This window comes from Callospermophilus lateralis, chromosome X, assembly GCF_048772815.1.
Source record: "Callospermophilus lateralis isolate mCalLat2 chromosome X, mCalLat2.hap1, whole genome shotgun sequence".
Lineage (NCBI taxonomy): Eukaryota > Metazoa > Chordata > Mammalia > Rodentia > Sciuridae > Callospermophilus > Callospermophilus lateralis.
The window spans coordinates 39215420-39238850 of record NC_135325.1 but is presented as its reverse complement, the minus strand read 5'-3'; the positions used below and the strand labels follow the sequence as shown (position 1 = coordinate 39238850).

Sequence of the window (23431 nt, the reverse complement as noted above, 5' to 3'; positions counted from 1 at the left end):
ACTCAAATTTTCAATCTTCCTGCCTCAGCCTCCCAAGTAACCGGGATTACAGTGCACCATTGTATCAACCCATTCTTCTATTTTTAACCTTTTGGAATCAATTTATTTTAGTTGATTATCTCTATATAGATAGATAGATATTGATATATTGCTAGAGATTAAATCCTGAGCCTTGCATATGCTAGGCAAGTGGTCTACTATTGAGCCACATCCTCGGCCCTAGTTAACATGCTTGAATATAGCAGTTGGGTTTTGCTTGGTGATCCAATGAGAAAATATTTTTAAACATGAGCTAAGACCATTTGTATTTATTGATAGGAAAGATTTGTCATATTATTTTTAAAATTTTCTTTATATATACATATTACATATTAAAAGCTTTTTGCTGTGTAGCCTCTTCTCACATTTGTTTTTATAGTTATCCTGACATCCAGAAAAGTTAAGGACTAGGATTATAGCTCAGTGGTAAAGTAAGAGGCCTGGATTTGATCCCCAGGACAACAAAAAAAAAAAAGGTCATATTTTGAACTAGTGATCAATCTTTTTTTTTGTACCAGGGATTGAACTCAGGGGCACTCAACCACTGAGCCACATCCCCAGCCCTACTTTGTATTTTATTTAGAGACAGGGTCTCACTGACTTGTTTAGTACCTTGCCATTGCTGAGGCTGCCTTTGAACTCAGGATCCTCCTGTCTCAGCTTCCCAAGCCACTAGGATTACAGGCATGCGCCACCATGCCAGCGTGATTAATCTTAAGTGTCTTTTTCTTTCCTTTGGCAGTACTGGGGATTGAATTGGGGCCTCTCTATCACTGAGCTATATCACTATGCCTTTTTTTTTTCATTTTGAAACAGTTGGCTGTGAGTTTGCCATCATCCTGCCTCAGTCTCCCAAGTAGCTGAGATTACAGGCATGTACCACCACTCCCTACTTAAGTGTATTATTTTTTATTACATTTTCCTAATTGTTTTTTACTAAAGTAAAAAAATGTTATTGATTTTTTTTTTGGTGGTGGTGGTGCTAGAGATTAAATCAAGGGGTGCTCTACAACTGAACTATACCTCCAGACCTTTTTATTTTATTTTGAGATAGGATCTCACTAAGCTACCAAAGCTTGCCTCAAACTTGCAATTCTCCTGCTTTTGCCTCCTGAGTAGCTGGGATTACAGGCATGTGACACCATGCTGGCTCATATTATTGATTTTTATAAGTTGATTTTATATCTGGCAACCTTCTAATAATGTCTGTTGAATCATTTTTAATATATTTTCTTCTAGCCCTCACATCTCTCATTTCTTTTTCTCCCCATATAGTCTTTTTTTTTTTTGAGAGAGAGAGAGAGAGAGAGAATTTTAAAAAAATATATTTATTTTTCAGTTTTCGGTGGACACAACATCTTTATTTAATTTTTATGTGGTGCTGAGGATCGAACCCAGTGCCCTGGGCATGCCAGGCAAGCACGTTATCGCTTGAGCCACATCCCCAGCCCTTCTCTCCATATAGTCTTTTTTTTTTGAGAGAGAGAGAATTTTAATATTTATTTCTTAGTGTTTGGCGGATACAACATCTTTGTCTGTATGTGGTGCTGAGGATCGAACCCGGGCCGCACGCATGCCAGGCGAGCGTGCTACCGCTTGAGCCACATCCCCAGCCCTCCCCATATAGTCTTGACCAAAACTTTCAGTTCTATATTAAACAGTTATTGGTGAAAGTAAATATCTAGTTTTTTTCTTGATCTTCAAGGAAATACATCTAACATTTCTTCATTTAATATGAAGTATGATGTAAATTTCGAGTACATAACCTTAACCAATTTATGAAATTGGCCTCCTAATTTACTAATGATTTATTGTTTATAGGTGTATGATGATTTTTCTACATTAATTGAGATAACCAAAAATGTGATGAATTACACTGATAGATTTTCTAAGATTGAACTAATTCTCCTTTAATTTTTGAACTAAATTCCATTTGATCATCTTATATTTTTAACATACTGTTGGGTTCTATAATTTAATATTTCATTTGAGATTTTCACATTTATATTTATAAGAGAAATGAACCTATAATTTTATTTTCTTTTATTGTCCTGATCTGGTTTTAGAATCAACATTCCAAGATTGTACTAGACTAATAAAATGAGCCAGGCAGCTTTCTCTCCTCTTCTATTTTCTGGAATAACTTCCATAAGAAGGAAGTTGGCTAAGGATGTAGCTTAGTGCTTGCCTAGCATACATGAGGTACTAGGTTTGATCCCCAGCATCCTATAAAATAAATAAAAAATAAAAGAGCTTCTTGGAGAGTCTGGCACAATGCACCTATAAAACCATCTGGGCTTGGATTGGAGGTGGGATGGGAGTTCCTTGACTACCATTTCAATTTCATTAATACTTAGTGGTCTTTTCAATTTCTGTATTTTTTCTATATCATTTTTGTCATTTTCTATTTCTCAAGGGAAAAATTCTTATCTGATTTTTCAGATTATTTCTGTCTAGTTCCTAGCAGTCAGGTTTCTGGCTCAAGTCCTTGGCAGTGCCTTCACAGAGAGGGGAGCGCCAGAGGAGCAGCATGCCTGTCATTTGGGGGCCAGTGGAAGTTTGGCTCCTTTTGCACTTTGAGCAAAAAGAAAAAAATGGTTATGTGTGATTCTCTGACTTTGAATATTTGGGACTGTATATGATTGTGTACTCTTCTATGAATGTGTGTGTTTATACATGATGCTCTGCTGTGCTTCTGTTTATACAAAAATATAAGACTGAAAGAGAACAGTTTTTCAACGGGAAATTGGCTGGATGATTCGCTCTGTAACTATTCTTCAGTATCTACATGGATCCCTGAGCTGTAAGGGGGTAATTTCGTGGGTCCTTCAATGTCCTGGTGTACATCTGTATCTCTGCAAGTGGATGATTCATTCTGTGTGCTATTCCATGCCTCTGACTGCATCTGTGAGAATCTGTGATCATATGTGTATCTGTATGTCTCTGCATGTGCCTGGGTCTCTAACAGTGGTAGATGGTGTATGCATCTCTGTTTCACTGTTGAAGTATATATATGGAGTGCACATGCTACGTGGCAAGTACAGACTCTCTAAGTCTGGAAGAAACATTACAACAGGAAATGCTCTGGATTCCAGCTTCCGGATGGAATTTCACTCAGAAAAATACCCCTTCCTGGTCCTCCCAATAAATGCAGCATTCTTTGTCTTTCTTCAAGAGGCTGATTTGAGGGGGGGTTTTGCTAACCTTGACCTCGGAGGCCACATCTTTCAGGAGGTTTTGGCAGAGCCATGAAATTCCACACCCTGCCACTTGCCTCTTGCCAGGCCTACCTCTTCCTCCTGAATCCTTTTATAGCTCTATATTATCTACCAGACCAATTCCAATTTAATTGTTCAGAGTGGCCAGAGGAAGACACAGGGAGATGGGGAGAGAGAATATAAGGTTTTTAAAAGTAAATTGATTAGTGTAGATAGATATGGGAACAGGAACAGATAGATAAAGACAAAGAGACAGAGACCAAGAAATAGGGTTTGATAGGTAGAAGCAGACTATAAAAAAATGGAGATTAAAGAAACAGATGGATGGATAAAGATATGCAGAGAAATGAAGTAAGCAGGGTGAAGAAAGAGAGTCTAACTGAAATGAGGTAGGAATATAGGAGGAGATAGAGATTGGGGTCACAGAAGCAACTCCATTGAAAATGAGGGCACATGCCGGGCTTAGTGGAGCACGTCTGTAATCCCAGTGACTTCGGATGCTGAGACAGGAGGATTGCAAGTTTGAGGCCAGCCTGAGCTGGAAAGGTCTTAATCAACTTAGTGAGACCCTGTCTCAAAAATTAAAAAGGACTGGGGATGTATCACAGTAGTACAGCACCCCTGGGTTCAATCCCCAGTACTACACACACACAAAAAGAGGACACAGAGAAACACAGAGATGATAACAGAACCAGACAGATTGTGAGGGGGTAACTGGGATTAGATAGACAAAGATAAACACATTGATGACAATAAGGAGGAAGATGCTGATATTGCAGCTAACATTTTTGAGCATTTGTTCCATGTGGGGCATCATTCTACAAGCTGTGTTTAATATTAAAACTCACTTAATCCTCATAGTAATACTATGAAGCACAGGTACTATTCTCATTCATATTCTACAGATGAGGACACTGAGGCACAGCAAGTCAGTGGCACTGCTAGCATTGGAATCCAAACAGTTTAGCACCAAACAGTGAATGTATTTGTGTAGATTATATCATTGAATCCTCAGAACTCTGATGTAGGTTTTATTATTATCATCCACAGTTTACAAATAGGGAAAGCAACACTTCAAGTGATAAGTAACTTGCCCAAGGTCACACAGAGGAGCTCGGAGTGAAGCCCCAGCCTGGACCAATAATGAGAATATGTCATGAACCAAGAATTAGGATTAATTATTCCATCAGTGACAAAGAGATAGAAGCAAAAAATGTTAAGGGGGCAGAGAAAAATGAAGACAGAGATATAGAAATTGGGACAGAAAGGTGAAAACAGAGAAAGACAGGTGGAGAACAGACAGATGAATGCAGCAACACAATTTAAAAAATGAGGACTGGAAGACAGCCGAGATAAGATAAGTAAGGACAGAATGATAGGGGTCAGGAGGACAGGAGCCAAGGAAATTGAAAGAGAAACAGAAAAGACAGAAATTCAGAAACAGATGAGATAGAGCAACAGGGTTACAAATATAAGGACAGACATTGACCAAGATGAGGACCGTGAATTAGGGGCAAGATGGGAGACAAGGTGTACCCCAACATAACTAACATATAGAAAGTGAGACAGCAAGAGCAAGGAGAAAGTTTGAGAGAATAGGAGGGACAGGAAAAAGAAACAGCCAAACATATGTAAACAAAATGACAAGAGGAAAATAAAATAGAGACTGAGATTGGAGAATGTTTGAGAGGTGGTGACAGTGATGGAGAACTTGGACTGGGGGAAGGCAAATGATAGAGAAATATAGACAAAAAAATTCAGTTTAATACAATAACTATTCACAAATCTTTTGGCTATATTAAGGCCAGTACTGGACTGCAAGGGGCCCACTGGACTATGAACTTAGAAAGGCAGGGCCCATGCCTTTGTTATTCACTACTGTAGCCTACACCCATAATAGAGTGCCATTTATAGAGAGGGTTCTTGTTTATTAAGTGTTAGTTAGTGGAGACTGTGCATGCATTTGTGTGGATTATATCATCAAATCCTCAGAACTCCAATGTGGGTTTTATTATTAGCACCCACAGTTTACAAATGAGGAAAGTAACACATCAAGTGATAAGTAACTTGTCCAAAGTCACACAGAGGAGCCAGGACCAATGGTGAGAGTATATCATAGACCAAGGATTGGAATGAATCCTGTTCCATGCACCTGAGGCACAAAAAATTCTAGTCTGCCTGTCTCTAAAGCCTTTATGTTTGACCATGATGCCTTACCACTTCCATGACAGCTTGCTAATGGAGAACTGCAGAGCCTCTAGGGTAAGTGTATCCAGACTCCTTATTCTCTGGAGCTCTAACCATCTACTAGGAGAGACAAATCTAGCTATTTCAGAGAAATTGGAAAGTCCTGTGGGAGAACTGAGGAAAAAGCAAAGAAAATAAAATAAGATTCTTAGAAGGAGAGGAAGTTTTAAGAAACCAGAGGAAGATTTACATAGAAGTCAATGAAGCTTAAGTTTCAGGACCCCTCATTTACACAGGTTCCTTCAAGTCCTTGTTTAATGAACAACAAAAATATCCTGAAGGTTTGTCATTTTATAAGAAAATAGAAATGTCCCCAAATCTTCAACTCATATCTGAAAGAAATGAACAGAGGTTCTACCAAGTTTGACAGCAGTCCTAAATATGTGTAAGGTAGGGCTGAGGTAAGATAGAGTGGTTAAGTGTTTGCCTAGCATGGAAAAGGCCCTGAGTTCAACCCTCAATTCCACAAACAAGTGTAAGATGTTATTGTTGTGAAGCTGAAACTTTTCTAAGCTATCAATAGGAAAAAAATTCTATCAACTATACTTTTAAGAAAGAGTAACATTTCTATTCTCTTTATAGAAAATGACCTTTATTCATGCTTCAGTGACAAAATAGAAGCCAACCATCAGACATTGAGAATTGTTACAGGTCCCTCATCTTCCCACTACTGAATCTCTAAACCTACCAGTGTCAATGTTCATCATTTTCTTGTTCCTTCCTGTTATGATGAAGAAATTAGGGCAGGACAAGTTCGAGGATGGATCTCCTCCTCTCTGAGGTGAGGTACCCCAAATCTTGACCCATACCTCTCCTTTCCCTTGCATTATTCCCTTTCTCCCTCTCTACTGGATCATTCCCAGCAGCAAGATAGTCCACTAACTCCCATCTTTTAAAAAATCATATTTTGACCCTAACACTACCATTACCCTGTCTCCCAGGGCTCTGTTCCTCTTTGTAGCCAAGTTGCTCAAGAGAATTTTCTACACACCTAGTCATACTTCAGTGGGACAGAGGTAGGTGTTCCCTTCCATTTGATGTCAGTGAGGGTCCTGTAACAATCTACATACCCACCACACTCTAACCAACTAGTCCTGTACATTAAAAATTAATGATTTTAATGATATAGATTATAAAATTTAAAATATACATTATCTGTAAAATTTGAATAAACAATAAGTTCCTATAGACTCCCCTAACACCCAGGTTCAAAAACAAATCATTAGTGACAACCCCCACTATGGAACCCTTCCTAGTCACATCTCTTTCTCCTCCCTAAGAGGTAACTGCTGTCCAGAATTGTTCCTCTTTCATTCATTTTCTGTATGATTTTACAACATATTACTGTAACCATATATTGTTTAATTTTTTTCATGTTTTTCAGCTTTATAGAAATATATTTCTGGTGAATATTTTGAATCAGCATTAGTTTCCTGAGTCTCATCAACATTGATACATGTAGCTACAGTACAGTCATTTTTAAAATTTCCTTACAGTATTCTATTATATAAATATATCTCAACATATTCATCCTATGTTTGTGTTTTCAATTTCTTGCTATCATAAACAGGCTTTTGTGAATATTTTTGTCATGTTTCTCAGTACACATATGCAAGGATTGCTCTAAGGGGCAGTTCCCAAACTTTTTGGTCTTAGGTCCCCCTTTTTTAGGTCTCCACCTTTTTAATTGAGACACATCTATGTTGCCCAGGTGGCCTCCAATTCCTGGGCTGAAGCAATCCTCCTGCCTCAGCCTCCTGAATAGCTAGAACAATAGACCCATGCCACTATGCCCAGATTGCATTCTTAAAAAGCATTGCAGACCCCAAATAACATTAGTTTATGTGGGCTAATATCAAATATTATCAAGTATCAATTAATATTAATATCAATATTTAATATTGATATTAAATATCAAATATCAATTGATATTTGCTGTATTAGAAATTAAAACTGAAGAAGCAGGGTGCATTGGCTCAGGGGCTCAGGAGGCTGAAGTAGGAGGATAGCAAGTTTGAGGCCAACCTAGTAACTTAGTGAGACTCTGTCTAAAAATAAACTTTAAAAAAAGCTGGGGATGTAGCTCACTGGTAGAACACTTGCCTAGCATGGGCTAGCTCCTGTGTTCAGTCCCTAGTACCACCAAAAAAGAAAAAGAAATTAAAACTGGAAAAGTTTAAATATATCCATTTCAAAATAACAATAATAAATATATTAATTTCACACAATGTTTTTATGAAGAATATGTTTTCCAAAACAAAAATAATTTAGTGAGAAAAGTGACCCTGTTATACATTTTTTATAAATCTCTACTGTATGGCTTAATAAAAGACAGCTGGATTCTTATATCACTTCTACATTCAATCTGTTGTGATATCACATGTCAAGTAGCCTCTGGAAAACTCTCTCCTACATTCTTGAGAGAATGAGAGTAAAATAAGCAAATAACTAGTATTATGGTTTTGGCTCCCCCCAACTCCACAGGATCCCCAGACCACACTGTGAGAACTGCTACTCTGGGATATATATCTAGAACTGCTGGGTGATAGAGTATGTGTATCATTCAGTTTTACTAGAAAATGCCCAGCTTTTTCTAGAGTAGTTGTATCAATTTACACTCCCATGAATGATGTATCCATTCACTCTTCATCCATTCTGGTGTTCACCCTAACCACTCCGAAACAGCTCTTATCAAGGTCACCAACAGTAACTATGTTGCTATATCCAATGGACTGTTTTCATTCCTCATCTTACTTGACTTCTCAACATTCTTAAAAGATCCCAGACACACTCCTATTTAAGACCCTACCTCTCAGTCTCTTTGCCAGCTCCTGCTTTTTCACCCAACAAGTAAAGTTGGAACTCTGTAGAGCTCAGTCATAAATCCTCTTCCATTTTCACTCTTTGCTCTATCTTTACTGATCTTTTTTATTCTCATGGCATTTATTTGTTTGCTTGTTTATAGTGGGGATTTAACCCAGGGTATTTTACCGCTGAGCTATATTCCAGAATGTTTTATCTTAAATTTTGAGACAGAGTCTTGCTAAGTTGCTTAGGGCATCATTAAGTTGCTGAGGCTGGTCTTGAACTTGCAATCCTCCTGCCTCAGCTTCCCAAGTCACTAAGATTACAGGTGTGTGCAATTGTGCCTAGCTTTATGCTGATGACTCTCCTTTATATTCAAAACCCAGACCACTTCCCTAGAATATACCACCACATACTTGACTTTTCCATGTGGATGTCAAAAGAGCATATCCCATTTAACATATCCAAAACTTAATTCTTGCTCTTCCCCAGAAAACCTGTTCCTCTTTCTATTTTTCTCACTTCAGTGAGGGACTGGCTCCACCATCTGCAGTCCCTGAGAATCATTCTTGAGTTCTCCCTCCCCACCTCCCCTTCCAAGCCTCTACACCATATCCTCTCAATTCTAAATATCTCTTAAATTTGTATACCTCTCCCTATCTAAACTGCCACTACTTTCAGCATTTGTCAACTCACCATTATCTCTATTTGCAATGAGTTCCTAATCTTGTCCACCATCAATCCAGTCCACAGCAACAATGTCAACCCCAAGTTAAAAACCTAATTTTTAAGTGTATCTCATCAGGTTTTAGATATGAAATACCTACAAAAGGGATTCTATTTTCTTATGATTCTGTTTACATATGACACAAAGTGAAGAATTTCATGGAACATACTTATCCTTCCTAGATAATTCTATGATACACTCTAACACTTTCTATTCTTTTCTCAAATTGACTACAGTACCTTCTTCAGTGGGATCCGCATGTAAAATCATTGCTTCAATACATTTTCAATGCTTGTAGACTCAAATCCATTCTCCTTACCATGTCCTATAAAGCTCTACATAATTTGACTCCTTTAACCTCATATCCCACCCCTCTCACCATTGACTATGTTCCAATCACACTAGCCTTCCTATAGCTCCTAAATACAGTTGTCCACTGGCATACTTGGACAATTGGTTCCAGGACCCTTACCACATGGGTACCAAAATCTGCAGATGCTCAAGTCCCTTATATAAAATAGCATAGCCTGGTTAACAAATGACACAGTATTTGCAAATAACCTATGCACATCCTCCTATATACTTTAAATCATCTCTAGATTACTTATAACAGCTAATGCAACATCATGCTATGTAAATAATTGTTATACTGTACTATTTAAGGAATAACAATAAAAATCTGTATACATTTGGTACAGGCACAATTTTTTCATTCATACACACACACAGGAGATTTTATATATATATATATATATATATATATATATATATATATATATATAGAGAGAGAGAGAGAGAGAGAGAGAGAGAGAGAGAGAGACACAGAGAGAGAAAGAGAGAGAGACAGAGAGACAGAGAGAGAGAGAGAGAGAGAGACTGGAGTGTGAACCCAGACCTTCACACATGCTAGACAGTGCTCCACCACTGAGATACATCCGCAGCCCTTTTTTAAATTTTTATTTTGAAATAGGGGCTCACTAGTTTACCCTGGCTGACCTAGAACTTGTGATCCTCCTTCTTCAGCCTCCCAAGTAACTGGGATTCCAGGTGTGTGCTACCACACCCAGTTCAAAATATTTTTGATCTGAAATTGGTTGAATCAGTGGATGCAACAGAGGAGCAACTGTATATCATTTCTCTTTCTCCCCAGGGCCTTCCTACTTGTTTTGTCCACTGCCTGGAACATTTTTGCCTTCACCCTTCCTCTGCTGACTCCCATTCCTTCAGTCTCAGCTTAAACATCAGGCCTTGCCTGACCCCTCAGACTAAATCACCCAACCCCATTGTTCTTTTTTCTATCCTATCACCCTGTTTTGTCCCTTTATAGCCTTATCACATTTTGTAATTATGTGCGTTTATGTGTTATAACTATGTTTGTATATTTCACATTCTCTTCAATACCAGGCTATAAACTCTGAGGAAAGAGTTTGTTCACCACTGTCTTGTTCATCTCTGACTTACTACTGCATAGTGTCTCACATGGAGCCTGGCCCATAGTGTGTGCTCAAAAGACATTCATTGAATGAGCTGAGATTTGGAGAACAAATGAAGGGGAATTAAGGAAATGTGGAGAGAGTTTCACACAGAGGCAACAGCATATGCAAAGATTCAGAAGCTATAAGGCTAAGGAAAGTCTAAGAATTTCAGCTTTGACTCAAGCATGTAGTCTGGAAAGGCTGGCAGGGGGCCAGATGATGAAGGGATCAGCTTAACCTTCCCAGTTAAGGGAGGTAGATTTTCTTTTGAGTCAGTTGGGACTTGCTGAAAGATTCTAAACATAGGAGTAATATGATTTGATTTGCCTTTTCAAAAGATACACATGGCCTATAGTGTAGAGAATAGATTCCAAAGAACAGAAATGAACCAGGGCAGCTGCAGAAGTATATTGCAGGTTAGAAATGGTGCTGGTCTAAACCAGAATAGTGTCATCAGAAATTAAGAGCCTAGAGCTGGGGTTGTAGCTCTGTGGTAAGCACTTGCCTAGCACATGTAAGGCACTGGGTTCGATCCTCAGCATCATGTAAAAAAATAAATAAGATAAAGGTATGTGTCCATTACAACTAAAAAAATTTTTTTCAAAATGAAGAGTCTACATAAATAGACTTTGGAGATATTAAGGAGTTAAATGACAGTATTTAATAATTACATGGGGGCGGGCTAGAAGAAAAAGCAGAGCCAGGGGTATACCTCAGGTTTCTTCTTTCACTGGGGTCATTCACTAAGATAAGGTGCCAAGAAGGACAAACAGTTTGGAGGAGGATACCGGGGTTGGAAACAAGCTGAGGTTTTAGGTGTCTCTGGGATATTCAGGTAAAGCTGTCTAATAACCAGTGGGATGCATGAGTCAGAAGAAGAAACATTTGAACTTGGGGTTACCAGTTTAGGGGTAATCAGCAGAGATAATAATTGAAGCCATGAGTGCAAATGAGATAACGGAAGGAAAGAAGAGAGAAAGACAGGAGCTTAGATCACAGCCCTAAAGAACAGCAACATTAGGGGTTAGACAAGGAGGAGCTCAGAAAATAAAAAGGAATTACCAAGGAAATATAAGGAGAAATATAAGGAGAATATGATGTCATGAAAGTGGTTTAAGGAAGAGGGAGTGGTCCCCAGTGCCAAATGCTACCTAAAAGCCAAGTAGGATCACCTCTGAAAAGATTCTATTGCCCAGCATTTTGGGAAGCTGAGACAGAAAGATCTCAAGTTCAAAGCCAGCCTCAGCAATTTAGGGAGGCCCTAAGGAACTCAGCAAGACCCTGTCTCAAAATTAAAAAAAATAAAATGGGCTGGAGATATGGCTCAGTGGTTAAGTCCCCCTGGGTTCAATTCCTGGTACAAAGAAGAAGGAGAAGGAGAAAGAGAGGGAGAGGAAGGAGGAGAAGGAGGAGAAAATGAAGATTCTATTGGAGTTAGTGACTTAAACCATGGCAGACCTTGGTAAGAGGCAAGAAGTGGAGGCAGATTGGAGTGGGTTCAAAGATACGTGGAAAGTGGGGAAATGAAGACAGTTGAGGTAGGCAACCCTCTTGAGAAGTTTGTAGAAAGGAGAAGATAAGGAGATGGTTGGACAGAAAGAATTTTTGGTAGTCATTTATTAATTTTTAGATGGATGAGACCTGAGTATGCTTAAACGGGAAGGAGCAAGGGGCAGATTCCTAGTCTTGGTGGCAAAAGTCAAGAACTTCATGTTTGGTGGCTTTTGTTTACTCTGTGAAGTAGGAGATGGGGTCATCTGCTAAGGGTTAGAAGGCTGATGGAGAAATAGGGGGCCAGGTGAGGGGAGGTTTGAAATGGCCGTCTTGAAGAATGGGAGACAGGGATGATTAGGGAGTGGTGAGGAGAATGAGAGAGAGGGGGGGGGGCGGGCGCATGAGAGCTGACTAGTAGGGTTATAGGTCAGCACTGAAGACGTCATAGAAGCTGGGAAATATGGGTTTATAATGGCACACGTCTGTAAAGTTGAATAGCTTTTGCCAGCAATGTTTTCTTGCCTGGGAAAAGGCGGGCAGTTGGACAGATTCAAGACTGGGATGTTGCCAAGCCCATGCGACAAATCAGGGAACTGAGGCTACTGGTAAGAGAGTTAAAAAGTAAAAGATCTGGTCTGAGCAAAGTGAAGAGTACAGGCCAGCTATGACCAAACCCTAGGGAAACTCTGGAACGTGTGGAAAGGCTTCTGGAAGACAGCGATAGGCGAGCGGAAGAAGACTTGACATGGGATGGAAGAACAGATTTAGAGGATGGTGCCAGGAGATTTGCCGGTGTGGAAACACTGAGGGATAGAAAAGGCAAACTGAGGGAGAAATTTTAAGGGGTAGGAGGAGGGCCTTGAAGGCATTCGCTGCGAGAAGTGAGGCGGGACCGACGAGGGGGCGTGGTCAAGCGTAAATCCCGGGCGAGGGGGCGGGCCCCGGTAACTGGGTCCCAGCGCCGCTGTGGCTGCGGCTGGGCTGCCTCAGGGACGGGCCCCCGCCTCCCCATCCCCCTTCCCAGGGCTTCTTCCCGCCCGCCGCCGCGGAGACCAAGGCTGAGGCTGGAGAGGACGGTGGAGTCCGGCCCAGGCAGTTTCCCTGCCCCCCGCGGCTGGAGCATCGTCCGGAGGACGGGCTGAAGGAGAGCCCCGCAGCCGGAGCGCGCGGCGCACACGCGCGCCCCCAGGCCACCGCCGTCCTCTCTTCCCTCCCTTACCCTCCCCTTCCCTCTTCTCCGCCCCCAGCCTCCGCTGCGGCGGGAGGAAGAACCCTTTCCGACCAGCCAAGAGAGCCCAGATCGATTCCCATTTGAGGAGAAAGAAGAGACCCCGCACTCTGATCCGACTGGCCGCTCGCCCCGGGGCCACGGAAGTGGCTCGCAGTCCAGTGGAGAGCCCGCGCCGAGTGCAGCCCTCCGACCCTTGCCCAGCCGCAGCCGCATAGACAGTGCTTCCCAGCGGGCCCCCAGCCCCGCGGAGCCCACTCCCCGCTTGGGGCCAGGGCCGGCGATGCCTGGCACGGCAGCGGCGGTGGCCGCGGCTGCTGCTGCTACTGCCACCGCTGCCACAGCTGCTGGCCCCGGCCCGGGCCGGGGGCTCCAGTCTCCGCAGTGGGGTTGAGCCCGCAGCCCCGCCCCCCGAGCCTGAGGCCGCTGCTCCGCCGGGCGCCGGGCCTCCTCCGCCCGCGCCTCCGCCCCAGGAGCTGGAGCCAAGCGGGGAGCCCGGGCCCCGCGCCCAGGCCCGGACCATGCATGGCCACCGAGTCCCGGGGGGCGCCGGGCCTTCGGATCCCCAACACCCGGCCACGAATCCCCCAGGCGCAGCTCCATTGGCCTGTGCCGACTCGGACCCTGGAACCTCGGAGCCCGGACTACCCGTGCGCAGAGGCTCAGGCTCGACTCTTGGCGGCCCCCTGGATCCCCAGTTTGCCGGACCCTCGGACACCAACCTGGGTCCTGCTCCAGGGCCCCGGGTCTTGCCCTGCGGCCCCAGTCCACAGCACCACCGGGCCCTGCGCTTCTCCTACCACCTGGAGGGCTCGCAGCCTCGGCCTGGTGAGTGATCGAGAAGGCATGGGAGCTCGGGCCAAAGGCCTGGTACTGGGAGCGGGTTCTTGTTCTTGGGCTCTCCAAGCCCCACCTCAGGGCTGCCCGCTCACCCTGGCCCCTTGGGTCCCCTCAACCCCAATTCCCTCCCCTTATCCCTCCACCTCCTGTCCAGTCCTTTCAACCTCTGTTCCCTGACTCTTCTTTCTGTCCCTGGTGCCCATCAACCCTGCCGACCCCTTTCTCTTCTATCTGTTGAGGCTAATGGGAGAGGAAGCACTTCAAGAAACAGAGACAGTATTGCAAGACAGAAGTGGGGATTGGTTGGGGGAGTTTAGTTGGGGGAATGGGAGTAAAGGAGTCTCCCATTAGCCAAGTGCCTACATTGTGCAAGGCACGGAACTGGGTGCTTAACATAGGTTCTCATTTCACCTTCAGGAGCCCTCTGTTAAGTACATATGTTAGCCCCATTTTGTTGGAAGGGAGGGAACTGAGACTCAGAGAAGTTAAATAATTTGCCCAAGGTCGCACAGCCACTATGGAATCTGAATTCAAAACCAGATCTGAGTCCAAAGTCTATGGTCTTTCCACTATCCCAAACTCAGGCTGGAGACCATGAAAGTAATGCCAAGCCTTCTGCTTATGTGATTTTCTCCTGTACTATTCGGCAGGCCTGGAGTATGAGTGGAAAAAAAAAAAAGAGGGACGGGTGGATTGATCCAAGGTTGGGGTTGTGCCAGGTGTGTGTGGTAGGAGGACAAGGGAAGGGAGGAGCAGAAGGTGCTGATGAGAGAGAAAGGTGAAGATGTGGGTCTTGGGGGTCAGACTGGAGGAGAAGGGCTTGAGAAGTGGGTAGAGGGAGACAGCAGAAAGGTCAGAAGGGCAGAAACCAGTTGTAGCAGAGCTGGAGAGCTGTGGGCCATGAGGTTGTTTGTGGGGATAAATCAGAATGGTAGCTCAGATTTGCAGAGGTGGAGCAGCTCTAGGTCAGGCTGGGGCCACAGACTACTGCCTGAAGAGGCCTGTAAACTGCACAGCCTTAAGTGTCTGAGGAGCCCAGCAGGCCTCCTCCATATGGGGACATTCTCATTAGGCCTAAGCTCAGGAGCCATGGAGAAAGAGCAGTGTACATCTGCTCTGCCTTCCACTGAGACTAAAGGAGTTGTTGAGCCTGAGGGCTTTCAGGACTCACATCTGGCTCCACAGGTCTTTGGGATGGTAGCCAGAACCAGGTAGCACTAGTGAAGCATAAAACAATGAATGAATGAGCCCCTTGGGCTGTCATGACCTTGGGCTAGTCATGGACCCTCTGGGAGATTTCAGGGAACTCCCTCCTTGTGGACTGGAGATAGCCAGTCTGACAACAGGCCCTTAACACCCTACCCTGCTTGTTGCTTCTGCTGGTTTTCCAAGCTCCCCTTGACAGATGCTGTGTGGAGGGGGCTACTCATACTTTAATGTAGCTTCTTCTTTCAGATCCCAAAACACCCACGAGCACTCCCACCCTACTTAGGGCCTTTGCATTTGCTTTGCCTTCTGCCTTGTAGCTAGCTCTTCCCCTAGTCCTCCACCTAGTTTGCTCCTCATCTTTTGGGCCTCAGCTCAGATGTCACCTCCTCCAAGACACCTTTCCTAACCACTTTAGGTAGGACCACTTGTGAGTCTCTATCACAGCTGCCAGTATGCTTCCCATCCTTGCACTTAATACAATCTGAAATCACCTTATTGTGTGGTCTACTTGTTTATTGCCCATCTTCCTCCACTAGAATGTGAGCTCCATGAGGGCAAGGGGATTGTGTCTGTGTTGTTCACTATTGTATCCCCGGTGACTAGCATAGTGCCCGGCACACAGAAAGTGCTCAATAAATCTTTGTTGAACAAATGCCTGAACGAGCACATAAGTCCTCATAACTATAGCTTAAGAGAAGGACCCTGACTTCCTGCCCTCCATATACTCTTGGTCTGAGAGTTAGTAGCTGGGAGCATCTAGACCCCTGGTCCTTGACCTGTCTGATTTTTCCAAATCCCCCCCCCCCTTGCCACAAAAGCAGCACAGCATTCCCAAGATCTTTTATCCAAGTGAAGTATCTGCCTCTGTAATTGCATGGTGGGTGTTTATTTATTTATTTTTTAAGTGAGGATTGGGCATAAGAAGGGTATCCCATCCAAACATTCATAACTGACTCACTGTGTGACCCCAGGTGACTGACTTCTCTTTTCTGAGCCTCAATTGCCTTGTCTAGAGAATACCATGAGGAGTCTGTGAGGTACTGGTTGCAAAGCTTGCAGCATGGTTTAAACCCTCAGTAACCAGGAGTTTAAAAAACAAGAAAATAATAAGAAGAGAGGAAAACCTTTTGAAGAGGAGGCGGAGGAATTACTCAAGCACTGGCAAGGCGGGTGCTGGGCCATGTGATTCACAGTAGCATGGGTTGTGAGAGGCCCGCCTCCCCCACTGCCCAGCCAGCCCAGGGGTAGGCACAAGTGACTTGCTTCTCTCTCTACCGGACTAGCCTATAATTGGCCCAAAGAGGGCAGGGTTGGTGGTTGTAGGGTGTGTGTGTGTGTAAGAGGGGGAGAGAGGGTTTCCTGAACTTCAATTAAAGGGTTGAAACATTTTAATCCACATGTTAAGATTTCAGTGTGCCTGCTGACTGCCTCCCTTACACTGCTGAGGCCTTATTGAATCACCATCCTTAGGGCCCAGTGGCCTAGGCCTAGGGGGGGGGAGGCTTTTAAAAATAATGATTATATCTTATCTGTATGAAAAGCCTTGAATTGCTTCCAAGTCCTTTCTCTTTTAGCTGTCCTATCTGATTCCTGGTGAAGGAAGGGACAGTTATTATACCCATTTTCCAGGTTGATAAAACTTAAGGCTTCAATTGGGTCACTGGGATAACCCAGTGAGTTGCCACAGGGGTTTTGAGAGGGTTGGGAAGGGTACAGTTTTGCTCATAGGGATTTAAGAGAATCCTATCCTTTTTCCCATGGTTGATGTCTAGAATGTTCTTCCAAATACTGGAGGTTTGGAGGAACTCAGGGCCTGACCTAGCTCAAAAGAGTTGCATGTATTGTTAGAGCCTTTTTGCGGGTAGTAGGGGAAACAGCCAATTTGAGAGATAGCAGGGAAAGGCTGGATCTTTCTGATTTGGAGTCTGGGGAGGGTCTAAGTGTATAATGCAGTTGTAGAGTACTTGCCTAGCATGTGTGAGGTCTTGGTTCCATCCCTACCACTGAAAAAATAGTGGAACTGGGAAAGACCCTAGACACTGTCTGGTTCTGGGCCTCCCAAACTGAGTGAGCATCAGAGTCCCTTGTTTATCATAAAAAGAAATAAAAGCTATTCCCAGACTCAAACTCAGAGTTCCAGAGTCTTGGGGTTGGAACCCAGGGATCAAGTTTTAAAACGTTCTCAGGTGATTATGATGCATGGCCTAGAGTTGGAAACCACTAGCCAAGCCCAATTTCCAGTTGAGGCAGTGGAAGCTTAGAGAGGCAGTGATTTAGCCATGGTCCTACAGTGAGTCAGCATCCTTATGGCCAGGAGAATTCATTGCCCCCCCCCAGGGCCTTATATGGAACTCCCACAGTTTACTCTCAGCCCAGAAGGGAGACATGGGATCTAAGATAAAGGGAGTGAATCAATCCCTCACCCACATACACACAAACACTGGTTACCTCAGTTTACCTCTAACCCCAGCTCTTGTGAACAGCTGTCATTTGGCAGTTTCCAATTAAAAGGGAGTTGTAGTTCTGGTACTCTGGGGAGATGAAATCTTGATATCAGTAGTGCCCAGCACAGGGCCTGGCCCAAGGGAAAGGTCCTAGAGAGGTGTCAAGAATTATAGATCTAGAGAGGAACATGGAGGACAATTTATGCAGGAGGTTTGGTGAGAGCAAAAACACCAAGACATGGGGTACTGAGTGGGGCTGGTATTGGGAAGAGTAGAGGGATAAGTTTGGTAAGGGGGCTTTCTCCTGAGTGCAGTCAGTAGTCACTGAAATGTTTATTAATGGGAGAATGATGTGCTCAGATATGGGTGTTTGAAGCTCCCCATAAGTGTACATGGAGAATGGATGAAAAGGGTACAAGCAGGGAGACAGGCAGGTGGGTATTGCAGTCGTTTCAGAGAGAGGTGATGGTAGTTCTCATTAGAGTAACAGCAGGTAGGGAAAGTATGATCTGAGAAACATTCAGATGCTAACATGGACAAGCCTTGATAATCACTTAGATGTAGAGGCTGCAGAAGAGGGGAAAGGCCAGGGTGGCTCAGGATTGTTTTCTGAGACCAACCCACAGACTTGATGAATGATGGTGGGGCCATGTACATGCAAGAGAAGGAGCAGATTTAGGGGAAAATAGTGAGTTGTATTTGAGACATGGTGAGATTGAGAGGCCTGGTGGGCACATCAAAGTGAAGATGGATTCAAAATCTCATGATGGTCTGGGCCAGAGATATTTGGGAGTTTTCACCACCAACACATCCCATGGACCACATGGTGTCTCGTGGAGAGATATGTATGGCTCTGAGGGCCAGTCCCATCCTTGAAGACAGCGAGGGCAGCAGAGTCACGTTCAGGTGAATCACTCATTACCTGCCCAAAGTTTGCCCTACAAATGTGTCTTTTTTTGTGGAGGAGCAGGGTTTTTTTGTTTTTGTTTTTAATTTTGGGTGCTGGGGATTGAACCCAGAAACACTTTACCACTAAGCAATGTCCCTAGTCCTTTTTATATTTTACTTTGAAATAGCATCTTGCTAAGTTACTGATGACCTCTCTAAGTTGCTGAGGCTGGTCTCAAACTTGTGATCCTCCTGCTTTAGCCTCCTGAGTTGCTGGGATTACAGGCATGTGCCGCCATGCCCAGCTGTAGGGGAGCAGTTTTTAAAATGTATGTGGAGCTGAGACCTATTTCACATACACCCAGGGTAGCTGACTTTTGCAAAGAACTGAGGAAGTACTCCTGAAAGTCAAGCCAAATACTGGTAAAGTAAATTCATATGGCTTCCTCAATGTTTTCCCTCTTGAGGGAATCCTGAGAGGCCACAGAGGGGGTTTGCTCATTGAAAGGAGAAGAGAAGGCTGAGGACAGGAGGGGTCCTAGTGGGCTCTGAGGGGTGTTTTGGAAAAGAGTAGGTCAGATTCTAGGGGGAGGGATGTCTGGGAAAAGACCCAGATTTGGTTCCTAATCAGCTGGGGCCTTACAAATAAACACAACAAAATTAAAAGACTCTGGTTAGCTGGACAAAGGACTTCCCCAGACAGAACTAAAAGAATTAGCTGGGCACAGTGGTCTATAGCTGGAATCCCAGTGTCTAGGGAAGCTGAGGCAGGAGAATTGCAAGTCTGAGGCCAGCCTCAGCATACAAGTGAGGCCCTAAACATCTTAATGAGACTTTGTCTCAAAATAAAAAATAAAAAGGGCTGAGAATGTAGCTCAGTGGTAAGCCACCCCTGGGTTCAATACCAGTAACAAAAAGGGAAGAAGAATTGAGGTTTCCAAATGTAGTTTCTCATCATCTCCTGAGTCCTTTCAGGTCCTGTACCTCAGGGAGAGCCCAGGTAGGGCTGCCTGCTCCCTGAAGATGAGTAGCTAAGATTGCACCAGACACAAGCCATGAGTTTCTGGGGGCCAGATAACTAAATGCCTTAGACAGATGTGGAGCTGGCCAGACACTGGCTGGGAGGGACTAGGACCTGTCTGGAATGAGGGCAGGAAGCGAAATCTGCCATTGGCTAGCCCCTCAGGTTTAAGTTCCCTCATCTTGAGAGCAGACATCTTTGGAGCAAGAAATCCAGCCTCTTGGAGCTCTAGTGTCCAGTTCCTTGAACCTGGAAGGCATCATGCCTCCAAAACACCTGGAAACAAGGTTGCAGGGCAGCAGCTGAAGGAACCTCAGTACTCCTGGCTCTACTATTGGTTCATTGTTCCTCTAGGCCTCTTCTCCCCACTCAAGGCCTTAGTTTCTCCATCTAAAACATCACAGACCTGCTTTTTCCCACTTGTTAAGCATATAATGTCAACCATAAATACTTGGTGAGCAAATAATTGAGAAAGAAGGGGTAGGAGGTCATTTCTTTAACATGTGTCCATTGAGTGCCTTCCACATGCTAAGTTCTGAGCTGGGTGCTGGGTGGGCAACAAGAGAGGTACAATCCTTATTCTCAAGGAGCTCATTTCTATCAGGAAAGGCACACTACAAACAATTCCAAGCAAGGATGCTGCAGGAACACATGGGGAGGAGGCAGGGAAAAGAGGACTCTTGAGTTGAGACCTGAAGGGATAAATAGCAGTCCAGAGGTAAGAAGAAGTGGAAAAGTGGTTCAGGCCACGGGAACAACATGTGCCCAAGCCCCAGGCAGAAGAGAGCACTTTCGAGGAACAGACAAGAGGCCATTGTGGCTGGAGATTGGGGGTGGGGAAGTGTTCATGAGCTTAGGCCTTCCTTGTCCCTGTGCTCAGGAGTTTGTAGTTCACCCCGAAGGCAAGGGGAGCTCTTCATAGGCTGAAGGAATTGAAGGGGCTCTGTTCTCCAAAAGCTGGCTGTGTTGTAGAGAGTGCCTTGAAGAGGGCCCTGCAGATGCAAGGGAAATTACTTAGGAGGCTGGAGGGGGGCAGTGTATGGATTCTCCAGCTACTGAGGGAACCTCAGCTGCAGAACTTGGGAACTTGCTGGATGTGTGACTTGAGGGAGAGGCAGGAGTGGTGGAGAAAACCCAGTTTGGGACTTGGGGAAGTGAGTTGAGGGAGGTGCTGCTCTTGGGATGGGGAAGGCAGGAGGAGCAGACTAGAGTGGGGTTAGCAGTGTGGTTTATTTAGGATGCACCAAGGAGTCCAAAGTCAGGATATCTAGGTGAGAGCGCCCAACAGACATCAGCTGTGCCTATGTGGGCCCCAGAGTAAAGTTAGGAGGGTGAGGGGCACACGTGTGTGGCTGAAGCCTCCAGGGAGCAGCAGGCTCTTCCAGGTGTCAGTGGCTTTTAGTTGTCTGTACTGCATCCCCGTGGCCCCTGAAGGGAAGGGGTTAAGTCACGGAGGGAAGGCGCCTGTGGAAAGCGGGAAAGGCGGGACTGGCAGGGCTGGCCCCTGGGAGCTGCAGCTGGCATAGAAGCCTTTCCGCCGGGGCCTGCTAGGCCCGCGCCGCCGCCACCGCTGTGGACGCTGCTGCTGCTGCTGCCGCCGCCGCCGCCGCCACCGCCGCCCACGCTGCCGCCTTCACCTTCACCTTCACCTTCCCTGCTTCCCCTCCAGCTTCTTTTTTGGCTCCCCTGAGCGGGGCCTCCCTACCTAATGCATTCCAGGTGTAGACGCCGCCCCTCCCCCACCCCGGGGCCGCAAGGGAGGGGGGCAGGGAAGGCATGGGTCTTTTTCTTGCTGTGCATCTCTTAGGGTGAGTCTCCCGGTGTCACTGACTGCTTCTCTCTCTGGAGAGTGTCTTCAAGGATCCCCTTTCTTCAGGCCCGTGTCTCTGGCATGGGCTGGCAAGAGGGAGAGTCCCCTCAGACCCAGGTCTGATTCTTTCGAAAGTTTCATGTGACCTTGAGAAAGTCACCTCACCTCTCTGAACCTCGGTTTTCTCATCTGTAAAATGGGGCTGAAATTCCTACTTCCTAGGGCTGTTTTAAGGATTAAATGTTACAGGCAGAGCCCACAGCCCTCAGCATGGCATACTGCAGTATGGTTCAACAAGTGGCCCTGGCCTGCTCTTTTTCTCCTTGACCCTTTGCTTTTCTGGGTCTGCATCCCTCACTGACTTCCATGCTCCATGTGGACCTCTTTGTCTGTCTCCCTTCTGACTTGTCCCCTCCCTTTGCTCTCTGTGTGTGTGTGTGTGTGTGTATGTATCTGGGTCTCTAGTTTTCCTGTCTTCTCCCTCCTTTCTTTGTCCCAGTGTCTTTCACTATCAAGTGTCTTTTTCCCTCATAGTCTTTCTATGTCTCCAACTTTCAGATTTGACTGGGCCGCTGGTGCATGGGAAGGGAGATGGGTGGGTGTTGGGGTCCCTAGGGTCGAGGCAGGGGTCAGAGGGACCATCCCATTGTGGCTTTGTCCTCCCAGGGAGGGGAATCCCAGCCAGCGTGGCAGCCCTAGCACTGGGTAATTACTGCCCCCAGTGCTCCCAGCTGCAGTTCCACTCCCTTCCCTTCCTGTCCTCTGAAGTCCCCAGCTCCTCCCCGGGGTGGAGCTACCACCCCCTATCCTTCTCTGGCCTCTGGTCCAAAGAAACAGAGAGGAGGTGGCCAGGCCTTCACAGCAGTCAAGCCACTGGATGAGGGATGGACTGCTTGTGCTCTCATGTGACTGTGGTGTGCATGTTTGTGTGTGTGTGTGTGTGTGTGTGTGTGCGCGCGCGCGCGCGCGCGCGTGCGCACGCACATGTGCCTGGCTGTCCGCCTGTGTTTGTCCCCATGGGTCTTCTTTATGTCTTAATGTTCTTGTTTTTGTATGTCTGTATGTTTTCATGTGTGTTTTTGGGTCTAGATATATTGTATGTTCCAGATAGCATGTCACCTTAACTCACTCTAAACATGTGGAGGTTTCTAGATGTTTCTGCATATGGGTCTCTATATATTTAGTGTCTGTCTGTCTGTTTCTGTGTGTCCCCTATAGGTCTATGTCTTTTTTTTTTTTTTTTTAGTACCGGGAATTGAACCCAGGGTGTTTAACCACAGAAGCACATCCCCAGCCCATTTTTATATTTTATGTAGAGACAGTGTCTTGCTGAATTTCTAAGTGCCTTGCTAAGTTCCTGAGCCTTTTTTGAACTTGCGATCCTCCTGCCTCAGCCTCCTTAGTCCCTGGGATTACAAGCATAAGCCACCTCACCTAATATAGGTCTATGTCTTGATGGTGGTGGTTGGTCAGTGGGTAGGGATGTTGCCTGCCTTCATCTTTTGGTCTCCCCTGCCCCTTCTTCCTGCTCTGGAGCCTTCTTGTAAACCAAAGCTCTCTGTCCTTTAGACACACACTTCAACCATACCACCCTCCAAAGTATCCATAATTTTGCCCACTCTTCTTTCCTTGTCTGTGGGTCCATCTCCATATATATATATAAAAAAACACCCTATTCTGAACAGCTCAACTAAAAACTACTTCCTTTATAAAAATTTCTCTCCACTGCATCTAAATGTAATTTCTTTCCCAAGTCATCAAACATTCACTGAAGATGTACTCTGTGACTCTGGACATAGACACACTTGGGATATGGCTCCAGTTCAGTTACTTTTAGCTGGGTATCCTCAAATAGGTTATTTTGCTTTTTATTTTTTTGGTTGTTGCTGTTGGTGGTTAGTTGTTTTGTTTATTTGTTTGTAGTATTGTGAATTGAATCCAGGGGCATTCTATCACTAAGATATATCCCCAGCCCTATTTATTTAT

The 23431-nt window shown here is 44.9% G+C and overlaps 1 protein-coding gene across 2 annotated transcripts in view; it reads left to right on the top strand.

The window, feature by feature from the left end:
* The first annotated feature begins 13615 nt into the window (after window positions 1-13615).
* Window positions 13616-23431, top strand: part of Fgd1 (FYVE, RhoGEF and PH domain containing 1) — a 41983-nt gene continuing 32167 nt past the window's right edge. The window contains exon 1 of one of the 2 annotated variants that reach the window (XM_077107273.1): window positions 13616-14061. In XM_077107273.1, coding sequence (XP_076963388.1) covers window positions 13755-14061 — 307 coding nt within the window. In that variant the 5' untranslated portion in view covers window positions 13616-13754. The remainder of the gene's footprint in view (window positions 14062-23431) is intronic. The other variant, XM_077107274.1, reaches the window with a different exon arrangement.